The sequence below is a fragment of the Excalfactoria chinensis genome, chromosome 2 (genome assembly GCF_039878825.1).
Source record: "Excalfactoria chinensis isolate bCotChi1 chromosome 2, bCotChi1.hap2, whole genome shotgun sequence".
NCBI classification, from domain to species: domain Eukaryota; kingdom Metazoa; phylum Chordata; class Aves; order Galliformes; family Phasianidae; genus Excalfactoria; species Excalfactoria chinensis.
The window spans coordinates 54,311,715-54,324,862 of record NC_092826.1 but is presented as its reverse complement, the minus strand read 5'-3'; the positions used below and the strand labels follow the sequence as shown (position 1 = coordinate 54,324,862).

General features: G+C 38.8%; 1 protein-coding gene across 1 annotated transcript in view; it reads left to right on the top strand.

The window, feature by feature from the left end:
* The first annotated feature begins 625 nt into the window (after positions 1-625).
* NETO1 (neuropilin and tolloid like 1) overlaps positions 626-13,148 on the top strand; it is a 64,759-nt gene continuing 52,236 nt past the window's right edge. The window contains exons 1-3 of the mRNA XM_072329415.1: positions 626-981; positions 4,459-4,512; positions 6,523-6,660. Of these exons, the coding sequence (XP_072185516.1) occupies positions 954-981; positions 4,459-4,512; positions 6,523-6,660 (220 nt within the window). The 5' untranslated portion in view covers positions 626-953. The remainder of the gene's footprint in view (positions 982-4,458; positions 4,513-6,522; positions 6,661-13,148) is intronic.

Here is a 13,148-nt window from a genome sequence, read left to right as displayed (position 1 = left end):
TCTCCTCTCACTCTTCCTTCCCCAGTACTGAAATCGTTCCTTCCCCACCACCACCGTCTCCCCGTCCCTCCCCTCTCCTTCCCTTCCCCTGCTCTGGATGAATGGAAGAGTCTCCGTGGTTTCCTCCTGCACCTCGCTCCGGACCGGAGCAGTGAGGGGACATCGCTAACCCTCATCCGTCTCTGTCTCGCTCCATCCGTTCCAGAGAGGACCTCAGACGGTGCCATGTGTTTTCAGCCTCTCGCCGCTGCGACCACTTGATACCACGCAACGCGCGGGGAGAGAGAGGCTTTTGCAAAATGGATTTGTTCGATTTTAAAGGATTTTTTCTCTAATAAGGATAGCATTGCACACAAATATGACTAAATCCCCTATTTGGTAAATCTTTCTTCCCCCCACCCCTCCTCTTTGGGTTCTCTCCCGCCCACCCCCACCCCTTCAGAGGAGCAAGCACGGGGAGCTGATGACGGACCCATTAATCCCTTCTTCAATGCATCAAAAGAAGCCGAAGGGCTGGAAGTCGCTGGGCGCGGAGTCCTGCAGGAGATGTTTCCCTCCGCTCTGGGTTCTGTATGAAGCTGGGGACTAAGGCTTGGCTCACCCCGCCGCCGCCCGCCGGCACCCGGAGGCGCGGGTCGCCGCCGTACCCGCTGCCGCGATGCTCCGCTGCCGGCAGTGCTGCCGGGAGCTCACCGTGATGGGATCGAGCCGGCCGTGATCAGTGGAAGGCGGCGAGGGAGAGAGCGAGCGGGAGGAAGGGCTGCTCCGCTCCGCTGTGTGTGGGCTCCGCGTTTTGGTGTTGTTTTGTTGTTGTTGTATTCTTTTTTTTTTTTCTTTTTTTTTTTTTTTTTTTTTTCTTTTTCTTTTCCTACTTCCATCCTCTCCCTGCCACTGGAAGTCCTCCCGTATCTAAATGGAATTAGAGACCGAAGCCCCTTGTGTAAGGCACAGACATGACCCATGGGCGCAGCTTCCTTCACAGTGAGTATCTCCTATAGCCCAGCCTTACCTTCCGCTGCCCCCACAACTCGTCCAACGGGACCCCATGACAAACTCCCCCCACCCCAAAAGACCCCCTTCGCCCCTTCCCCAGCACCACACTGCGGTGCGGTGGGGGGAGGTTTGTGTCTCAACGCCGCGCTCCCGCTCGCGCTGTCTGTTGGTTTTCACCTGGGCGCGACGCGTCTAAATGGCTTTCGGAGTGCCGTGGGGAGAGGGAAAGCGGCCCCCCTGCTGCCCCACTCGGGACTCGAACCAGCGATCAGAGGCTCCAGGAGCGCTGCGCCCACCGCCCGCAGGCTCCGCTCCGACGTTCCCCCTCCCTTCTCCCCCCCCCCCCCCCGCCCCCAGAGGGGGTCCTCCCCGAGCAGCGGGGGGCACCGAAATGCACCGAGACCTCGGGCTACGTTGTGGGAGCCTCTCCTCCCGGCGTAGTTTCGGAGGACCCTCACTGCTGGAGGGGGCACAATTCCTTTGCCACCTCGCTATGCGCCCACACCTGTAAAACAGCAGTGCTATGGCCGGGTATGGCTTTTCCAAAAACTCTTCGCTAGGCTAAACCACATTCATGGCAAATCATTGCCTCCAAAAAGCTTCCTGGTAGAGAGATAAACCTCTTAATGTGAGGCTTGCAATGGGAAAATGCACAAATTCATAAAGATTCAAAGATGCGCAATCAGTGGAAGTAGAAAGTATGATTATAATTACAGTAAAGATTACAAGAGGAAAGAGAGGAAGAAGGCAGAGAGAATGCAACAAGAAATTTGGTGGAAACTCTTTGAAATATTTCCCAAACCTGGATAATGCCAATATTGTTGGCTATCCCGAGGGATAGCTATGAATGTGTAAAGGCAGTATGATTGGTCTCTTTGGGAAGGGGGAGTCTTCTCTCTCTTTCCCCCCCCCCCCCCCCTGCAAAAATGTTCTTTTCTGATGGTTTGAAAAAGAAAAATGCAGGAGATCATAGCATAGAATGGACTATCATGGGTGCTTGAGTGAAAGGTATCATGTTATCTTTCCCTGTATTTTAATTACATGACCCCATGATTTTAATTACATTCTGGTACCATATATATTTTGGCAATGCTGGTGTTAATGCCACTGTATCAAGAAAAAAAATCTCTTATTATTATTATTATTTTTAATACGGGATATATATTTCCCTCCAAATGATGGATCTGATATGTGAAAAATATTTGTATCTCTCCTTTTTTTTTTTTTTTTTCTTTTTTTTTTGTTACATCTTCCATTTTATTAACAAATTTATTTTGACTCCCCATGATGATAAGTCAGTGTAGCTCCTGGCTTTGGAATAACACAGCTCTGCAACTTGGAAGCTCTCTTTCTAGCGGTTAGCTGGAATTGAAAAGACCTGTGTTTTTCTATCATATCTGTAATTATATCTCAGTGACTTGGACCAAGTCTCTCTAATTTTCTGGACTTCATTTTTAAACATTTAGAAAAGGAGAGCCAATAGATAAAGGTGATGGAAGGGACCCTATAAGAAAAAGACATGAATTGTGATTAATAGCCTAAGAAGAAACATTTCTCACGTAGGGTTTGTTTAGCTACTGTTCTGCCTATTCTAGCTGTATATTATATTCTACAAATAATAGTCTCCACATTCTAACACCAAACCACTTTATTAAGGAGAAAATCGATTTCAACTGGTGAGAATTATGGGCATAGATGGGGTGTGTTCACTGCATGAAACACAACTAAGTAAACGAGCAACTTAGTGAATGCGCAAAACCTTCATTGCCTCCAGATTCTGATATAGTCTATGGTCAGAATCCCAGCAAGAATGCATTTCCCGAATCCATCCCGGAGGAGGTTAAGGGCATGAATGGTTGGGTAGCATCCAGATCTGAGCAGAAGATGCAATGTTCTCACTGAATGCCCATGACACAGAAGAGTTTTTAACTACCAGCCCTGCCAACATCCGTCTCTGTTAGCTGGGGGATTCAGAAAGACACAGGGACTGTGAGCCTGACCAAGAAACAAAGAATGTGCTGCCAAAACTTCATTTTCCCAGCACCTCAACCTTTTCCTGCTTAATAGGGTAACCATCATCCACACCTAGAGCCCTCTGTCACACAGGAAGGGTCAAAGGCATAGAAATAGATGTCAAAGCTATCTTCAGAAGAACCACTGGGGATAATAAGAAGAAAGCAATCTATTCAATTATATGTGTTAAAGACCACCAATTCCTCCATATAATCAGTGACACAAGTAGAAGCTGGTGAATCCAAAATACTCAGGATAAACGGACAAGTTCCTCTCCACTTTAACTTTAGCTTTGCCTGGGCACTAAGTCTGGGCTTTATGCCAAACTCACTGGGGTCAAAATCCTGAGTGCTCCAGGAACTCATGCTCTTGCTATCTCAGTTTCTCCTGGAAATAGCTGGAGAAGACCAGGAAGGTGGGAAAAAATCATAGAACTATGGAATGGCTTAGGTTGGAAGGGCCCTCAAAGCCCACCCAGCCTCACTCCCTGCCATGGCAGGGCTTCCCCCAACCAGCTCAGCTGCCCAGGACCCCATCCAACCTGGCCTTGAGCACCTCCAGGGATGGGGCACCACAGTACCTCCAGGCAGCTGTGTCAGCACCTCAGCACTGCCATCATCATTGCATGATTTTTTCATCAGAGAGTAGGCTAGTTAATTTGGTCTTCTGAAGCAAAAATATCTGAAGAACTACTGATCTTAATGTTTCCATCTTAGTTTTTTCTAGTTGAAACATTATATTCTGTAACATCCAAAACTCAAGAGTTGCCTCCAAGTTGAATTCCATATTTGTTCCCAGGAGCCTCGTGTGTTCTACCATGGTTGGAGATTCTTATTTATAAAACAGACTGCAGCTTAACTGCTGCATAAAGCAACATACTCTGATCAAGTCAAACAAACTAGATTAATGAGGCTATTAAACACACACGATAATTTATTTCACTGAGGATTTGCATATGAAAACCTTAACCCTCACTTCTTTCATAGTCCCAGTACTTATTTTTTAATTTTATTATGCCTGGATAAGAAACCAAAGTGTTTCAGTGGCACTGAAACTTAATAGGTCTTTGTCTACTTCAGATGAATACAGCTTTTATTTTTTTATTATTATTATTACTGGACCAAACTATGATTATATAACTAAATATGGGTAAAACGTTTTGCTTTTATATTAAAAAGGGGAAAATAAAATAGGAGGCAAACATTAATGCTTGGAAATTGCATTTTAAGCCAAATATTTCTCCACTTCATTTAAATACATTTGCAAAGATGAACACTGTCATAGAAAGGTTACAAGGAAATGAGTTCATATAAAAAGTGAAACTTAAGGATAAAAAACAGAAAATATTGAATTTTTTACAGTAATTCTATTTAAATTGTGTTCTTTTCAGATGTTTACATTTGATTTAATTGCAGGCACTATTACACTATCTAATGCAAATCTCTCTTTCAGTCGTAGCAAGTCTAATCATCCTACATTTGTCTGGGGCAACCAAAAAAGGAACAGGTACGTGAACTTCAGACTTGCTTTTCAGATATCATATTAAAGTCTTAAGTTTTGAAGTGAGTTCTTAATATAGATCTGGAAATTGTTTGTAGTCCACTTACTTCCAGTAGGTTCATTTGTTTTCAGTCTGTACACTCCCAAAAATCCAGTAGTGATTTTTTAACAAGTTAGTGACCTTATCCATGGCTAATGCTAACTAAAGGCTCAGCCTGACATTATCTAATGGCTTCAAAGTGCCCTCTCTTTCAGGCTGGATGTTCATATTTGGTACCTAGCAATTTTGTCTCAAAATCTTTTTGATTTCTGACATAGAATTCAAAATGTGAAATTAGGTGTCCTGGCTCCTTGTGCAGTGTGGGTATAGAAAAATGGTCTTTGAAACCCCGCATACTAAGTGAGGTGATGGCGAAGCAGGGTGGGATGCTCAGCACAATGTGTGTCTGAACGCATATCTGAATACTCACTCCCTGCAAACCTGAATTAATTTCAGGAGATCAGGATCCATTTCATCCTTAGCTTGGATACAGACCATGAAGAAAGAGAAATGCATGCAGAATCTAAGGCAGATCTCAGGTGGTTAAAATTATCCTTGGAAGGTGCCCGTCTCCTTCTATTGATCTTAAGAACCTCAAACAACTCAGCTCTGAACATGAGAGGCTTGGCGAGACAGACTTTGGATACAGGCACCTGGCTGGGAGCAAAGCACAGGAGGCCATTTGTGATTCCTGTGAACTCTAAGAACTGGTATTTTTCCTAGAACCTGCCATCCCTTCAAGTCTAAATATATTTCCTCCATTAAATCCTTCTCATTTTGGCCTACTAGTTAAAGCACGATGCCCAGGAAGCGATTCTTCATCTCCTTCAGCCTGAAAAGAGGGCCCCTGAAAAGCAGGTCCAGAGAAGGGCTACAAGGCTCGTGAAGCACTATGAGGAGAGGCTAAGGAAGCTGGGGCTGTTTAGTCTGGGGAAAAGGAGGCTGAGGGGAGACCTTATCACCCTCTTCCAGTACCTGAAAGGTGCTTACAGTGAGAGTGGGGCAGGTCTCTTCTCACTGGTGACAAGTGACAGGACAAGGGGAAATGGCCTCAAGTTGCTCCAGGGCAAGTTTAGGTTGGATATTCGGAAGTACTTCTTTACAGAAAGGATAGTTAAGTACTGGAATAGGCTCCCCAGGGAGGTGGTTGTATAGCCATCCCTGAATGTGTTTAAGAGAGTTTGGATGTGGTGCTCAGGGATATGATTTAGCAGAGGGTTGTTAGAGTTAGGGTACTATAGTTAGGCTGCGGTTGGACTTGATGATCTTCAAGGTCTTTTCCAACCTGGGTAATTCTATGATTCTATGATTAAAATCTTTGTCTGCAAGCTTGCTGCCAACATGCAGAAAGGGAACACAGGAGTTTCAGGGCTTGCAGACGAGGACTGACTGTGCTCTCTGATGTCTCACCCTGGAGGAGGAAAGTTCTGGGCTGTGGTTTGTGGCCCCAGAGCTATTTATTCATTTTACAACAAACAGAAAAATAAAAATAAAGGAAATATTTGAATAAGAAACTAGGAATTCCCCCATCCATCTCTGTCAGGTGAATCTAGATTCACAGCACTGTGAATTAAAAACAGTTCTATCAGAATTCTGGAGTACTTTTCATTGGTTTGTTTGCTTGTTTGTTTCCTTGATTTTGTGTCTTGTTGAGAAGGAACACACTTGATTTTTTTGTATGCAAGTGAGAAACTCATATCTTCTATTCTTGAGCAGGTAATTTAAAAGGTGATGTAAGTATGACTTCCCTCAAATATTCATGCCTCTTTTCTGCTTTGAAAACATATTTTGAGTGAGAACACCCTCAAAGAACAGTCTAAATTCCCTCCAGGTCAATGATTATACTTAGGCTAAACTGCAAAAGCTGAGACCACCATCAGAAGGGACTGTTTTGTTCTGTGGGGGAGTTCAAAGTGTCACAGAGATATCATAATTTGTAAGCTAACCATATGATTTTTAATGTGATAATTTCACAGAAAAGCAGACTACTGCCGAAGGACAGAAACCAGTGCAGTGTGGAACTTGGACAAAATATGCAGAAGGAGGCATCTTCACTTCTCCCAATTATCCCAACAAGTATCCTCCTGACAGAGAGTGTGTCTACATTATAGAAGGTGATCAGCCAGTGAATCTTTGTAGTCTATCAACTGTCAAAAAAGTATTTTACTTTGCCATATGTGAAGAGTAGATAAAGCTTGTAAGTTCATGATAAATCTTTTCAAGAAGAAAGATTTTGAAAAGTTTTATCTATCTCAGCAGTTTTATTTTTATTTTTTTTAAAAAAACAAAAAACTAAAACACTTTGTACAGTATACCAGGAAATACTGGAAAATGCTAGATTTCCTAACAGACTAATAACATAGTTTAGATGTCAAGTCACTTAGGAATAAACAGTATTATTTATTTTAGTGAATGGATAGAACCTAAAATGCTGTAACATGACAGAAAACAGAATATTTAAAATGAATAAAAGGCATGAACACAGGAAAGTAAAATGCTTTTGATTTCTCATATAATTTTTTTAAACTTATCATAACTGAATCAGGGATGACAAGTATAGCTAGGTGAAGTACAGTAAAGAAGGTTATGCAGAAAACGTCCATACAGTGAGCATAAAAATATTTTCTACCCAAGTGTTCATGAGAAATGAAAAATAAGCAGATTAACAAAATGAAACAACAAGAAGAAAGAATAACAACACAGAAAATACTAGATGTAAGATACAGTTTTCAATGAGTAGATAGTTGAAGGTCTGGAGTTGATGTAAAAAAGTTACATACTTGTAATTTCTTTTCACAAATCTTAGCAAAATGGATGTGAAGGGATTCTTGTAAAAAGGAATCTGCAAAAGGTAACAAAAGATTAGATACTGTTGAAAGTTGGTAACAGAAAAGATGAATCAGGAACAGGAATGATAAGGCCCTGAAACTAAAATGATTCATGCATGAGTTGTGATTACATGCAAAATACAACATTGATGATTACTCTATTCATGCTGAGTTGGACAGAATTATTAACTTCATGTGCTGGAACCAGAAATTATAGAAATATTAAAGATGCTGATTGTTCCAAGAGAGATTTTGAAAGCTGTATAGATCATTCTAACTGAATTAGCTGCTTTAGAACCCTCCAAAAAACACTTAGAGAAAACAGTTTGTCTTTCCAAACCTAGTGCTGAGTTACTAATAGAAACATAATTCATAAAAATCTTTCAAGGAAATGATGGATAGTAAATGTTGTATGTATTAGTTTGAAAATAAATAAATAAATAAATAAATAAATAAGATCTCTGAATTACAATTTAGTGATAGGTAAATTGACTGAAATCAGAAGTAAAGAGATGGTTATAAATCAGGGAGTCAACAAGACCTTTAAGATAAATTTATGCTTCTCCAGCCTTCCAGTCTTCTTCCAGTATGAGTCTAGAATTTAAGCAGATGTATAGTATGTCAGTTCTTTCATAGGTTAGAAATACTTTTAAAACAGCAATGAAAATCAATAATAATAATGAATATCTGGGTTCCATATGCTCTACTTAGTATTATATTGTGATATTTTTGTATCATTTATGCTTCTAAATCAAGGTCTTTTTGCACATTGCATTGAAATGATCTCAACAATCCCCTAAGGAGGGAAGGAAACATCCCTGTTTTATTTTTTAGGAACTGAGGCACAGAGACAAAGAGAAGGGTGGTAGAAAACAAACAGAAAACCAACAACAATAACAACGACAACAAAATATCAATTCTGTAAACCCTAATCCAGTCTCTTAAGTCATGAGGAATTCCTTCTGTTAGTAAGAAGGTGCCTGGAATATACATATTGTAAGGACCTGTCTTTATTATTTTAAGTATTTATGAAAAGATAATTAATAAAATGAAAAGTGATAAAATCTGCTATTGAAATAAACTGTTTTAGAATAGCTCAAATTGGGAATATCAAAGTATAGGAAAGAAATGTTTAATCATCTGTGTTCTAGACAATGAAATTCTATGTTGACAATTTTGTAGTAATATGCAGTGCAGGAAATAATGTGAATCCAATAGACATCTTTATATGCTATGGGATAAATCTATTTTAGGCTCTTTACTTCTTTTCTAACTGCGCTGAACAGTCTGGATTCCAAGTGGGTAGTTTAAAACCTGATGTCTCCTGTTTCGTATGTACTTTGATAGGAACCATGCATACTGCACAGAACAGAATGCTTTTAAAAAGTCCCCAAAGTAAGTATAGATGTCTGTGGAACCATACTTTCAGAAGTACCAGTTTTGGAAAAGGGCGAAAGGAGACACACTGGAATACAAAAAATAATCTTTTGTAGTTGAAGTAATGTATCTGTTGCAATTTATTCTTTTTACAATAGATAAAGACAGCACAAAATGACAAAGAAGGCTAGCCAATGAAAATATTTTCACATATCTTCCATACATTGTAATATTTTCTAATCCAAGACATAAATATCCATAAACATCTCTCTTTACATTTTATTCCTATGTTTATTATTGAGATTTCAGCATGCTTAGAATAGCTTCTGTCTTCTGTTATATACCAAGTATCAAACCACAGGGACTGCTGATGTGATCCAGACTAGCATTCCCACACTGAAGTCACCTCTTTGTAGCTCAACGTGCCAGTACCATAGAGTACTGACTACTGTGTAACCCAACTTTAAATATGTGTATGGCTCAGCAGGTTCCCTCCTGCATGCTTGGTTTCTTTCCTTCATTTTTTTTTACTATCAAACACTATCAAGGGTAAATTCTGATGGCTTTCCACAAATGCAGTTCCGACTGACTTTAAAGTGAGCATGGCAGCAGATAGTCTGTTATAATAAATTTGATTCTCATCTCACGTTTCAAGTTTTCCCCAGTATTTTAGGTCATCTTAAGTGTATGCAAGCCTTTTATCATTTCAAAATTATCTTGGTGAAGTAAAAGAGCTGGCAAAAATTGCCATGATCATAAACTTTTAAAGGTGAGGATTTTTGATTATAGAGTCTGTACTAGCAGTCAAAGTTGTAAACAGATCAAAAAGCTAGAACTTTCTTTTTCCTTTCATTTTTTTTAATCAATTTTTTTATTTTTGTTTATTTATTTATTTTTTTTCCTTCTACTCTGGTTGTAATGACAATTAACTTTTAGAACAACCAGAATTTTTTGAAGTCCAGTTTGAATGCCTTTTTAAAAGAACTGCTTTAGGTCCTCCAGAAGTTACGGACTCAGTACAAAAAATATTATGCTACAGAACAGCTTTTGGTGAGTCCCATTTACCTTTCAAAATGAATCAAGTTTTTTTTTCTTCTTTTTCTTGTTGTTTGCTATGTCATTTTGGGCATATAGAGAACATAGGAAATAGCTGAATGTGTACATTAAGTTCTCTGTTGGGACTAATTTTACCCGTTTCACATATTCACGACTCTTACCTGGCAAAATTCGCAGCTGCTTGGAACCAACCACAGCAGTAGCATTAGACTTAGCAGAAAAATTGGGTGCACATACTCTAGAGGGAAACCAAATAGGAGTTTCTGTAGAAGCAGTCTTCTGTTGGTTTCAAAAATATGTGGGCAGTAGGACCATCATAGTTTACACAGTATATTTTAAGAGCTCTTTTGGAAATAAATAATACTTATATGCTTTTTTTATCAGATCTTATTTACTAAATAAGTGTTTATGTATAAATACAGTTATGGACCAGAATTGCTTCTGAAGAAAAGTATTGCTTCACTTATGAAGTAAATCTTACACTTTATTTCCTTGTGGAAATTTATAGTAAATTATATAGTGAAAATCTTCCATGTTTCATTTTTTTTTTTTTTTTTTTTTTTCCCAATGAAATTAAACACTTTCCTCCTAGATATTTACCTGTATAAAAAAATAATCCCCTCTCAAAATCCTTTTGTATTTCAGGTTGATTTTTTGAGTCCAAAAATATTCATCAAAACTAAGAAAAAAATCATCTTTCAAAGTAGGTTATAAGTGTATTTCCTATCAATAATAGCTGTACAACCAGAAATCATTCAAAACTGTTAGTATTGCAGTATCCCAGATAGATAAATTTTGATGTCTCATTTCTATGCTGTCTGGTAAATTGAAACATTTTTTCTTAACTTCTGCTGTCACTTACACAGTCTCAGAGACTGATCAGAATCTAAATCTTAATTGTGTGTTTTGTTGCAAACGTTCTTCCGTAGCTGGAACACAAATGACTTTTTTGTTCATTGAATGTGAAATCTTAATATAACTCTTGTATAAGATAATTAGATGAAAACGATGGCAGACGTAAGCATTAAGTAACTTTTCTACCATATTAAATGTCTTTGAAGAAACATAATTGGAAGCTAAATATGGAAGATTTTTATGATTTGAAATGCAATCTTTTTCTGAGATAACTTCAATGTATTTCATTTGGACACAGCAAAAACTTTCTGACACTGTAGTCACAAGATAAGCTTTGAAGATGTAAGATGTGAATGTGATTTACCTGTGAATGAGGACCATTTCATGAGGGCATCCTCTGATTAGGCAGTAGATTCCAATCTAGTATGGAATAATTTTTTTTTTTTAATCTGTTTACTTGATTTTTGTATGTGTGTGTATGTACTTATGTATACTTTATTATTAGTCATTATTCTAGTCACTGTATTTCTGTGAGGTTTACAGAGATTAGATTTGCACATACTGTTGCAGAAAGAAAGCTGTGACAAAATACATATATTCACAGAGTACCTGCTTGCTTTAGTTTACTTATAGCAAGGAAATTTTTTACTGAAGTCAGTAAAAATATGAGAAGATACTTTTTTTTTTTTTTTTTTTTTTTTTGGCTAAATTGTAGATAAAGTTGGGAGTTTGAATTATGTTTTCATCTCTTGTTCTCATTTTCTGCAAGATCCCAATCAATACTTTGCTTGTTAGATTATTGTGACAAAATGTTTAGCTTTTTGGTCTAGGTTGGATGTTAGGGGGAAGTTGTGGATGCTCCATCCTTGGAGGTGTTCAAGGCCAGGTTGGATTGTTGGATTGGGCCCTGGGGAACCTGATCTAGTAAAAGTGGAAGTTTGGTGGTCCTGCCAGGCAGGGGGGTTGGAGCTTCATGATCCTTGAAGTCCCTTCCAACCCAGGTCATTCTATGATTCTGTGAAGCAGAGAAGTTCATATCAAAGTCTGTAGAGGAAAGATAGCATGAATGCTTACCTAGTATCCCTCACAATCTCTGCTCAGTTTTCTGTAATCATCTCAGTCATTGTAATTATGGAAACAGAAAGTGTTGCATTTCTGAGAAGAGTTAGGAGAAAAGAGCCATCCTCCTTTGAGCTAGTGCACGGAGCAGTTTGTGATGCAGAATAAAATGAACTGGGAAGCATTCACTGGATTTAAGAATGGTTGGTGCAATTGTGCATGAACAGATAAGCTCCTTTCACCTTCCCAGTGACCAGTACAGATCCAAATCATTTGTTGTGAGTGATCCTTGACTGATGAGGAAGACCACATCATACCTAGGGAGGCTTTTTGGAATTCTGACTGGCATGGGCCAAAATCATTCTAGGAGGTGGTTTTAGTGGTTAAGAAGTGAGAACTATGAGTTGCCAGCTTCTAGACTCACACCCTGGCTTTCTTTTATTTAGCAACAGAGAAGCAGTGCTGATGAATGGTCAGTGCTCCATTCCTAAAGCAAAGCAGCCTCTAAGCATGGGAGACATGGTGGAAAGATGGAAACTCTTCCTTGGGCACTCTATAAGTTAAATGTAATTTTCTTTGATCCTTCAGCAAGAACTGAGCTTGACTAGAAAAAAAACTTGGCTTTGTTGGAAAATTAACAAAAGTAGAGGAGAGTAAGCTACAGCAACATTTTGATACTAAAATTAGTTTGCCATGTGAAATTCAGAGTACTGTATGGAGACTGTGAAAATGATGTGTTTTTTTCTCAGGCCATACTTCCACTGAGCCAGTTGATACAATGTGCAAGTCTGTAGGCCTCAGTCTCATTTACCTCCAAGGTCTCATGTTGCAGTGAGGATATAACTGACTTAAAGCTACTTTTTCAGTATCAAAAATAATATGAATGGACTCAGAAGGGAGCTTATGCCCATTTTTACCATATGGGAAATGAGTCTTGGATTCAGTGAAATCTGCTGAGTATTTAGCTTTGGAACTGCTGACCCTTAATATGAAACAGAGTTTGCACCACCATAAAACATTAAAATAAAGCTTCTCATATATTGATTGTGTTGTATTTTGGTTAGTGAGTATGCAAGTCTTATAGAGCATTCCCAAGATCATCCATAATGTTGTCATTTTTTAGTTCTCAATACTTGACTCTTTATTCCTTAGATGAGAAATGAATAGTTCTCAATAAATCTCCTTGAATAAAAATACAAAAGATGTTTGTAGACAGAAAAATGATGATTGTTTTCTTCTTCCGAAGTCTTACTTAGTTATGTTTAAATAAAAAAAAAAAAGAAGACAAGTGTTGTAGGCAAAGATGGAAGCACATGGCAACAGACAAGGGTTGAAAAATCTGAATGAAAGAATCAATGATGATATCTTCCAATAATTCAGTCTATCATTATTACCTAAAAGACCTCCTTCTGTCTTCAGACTTCACT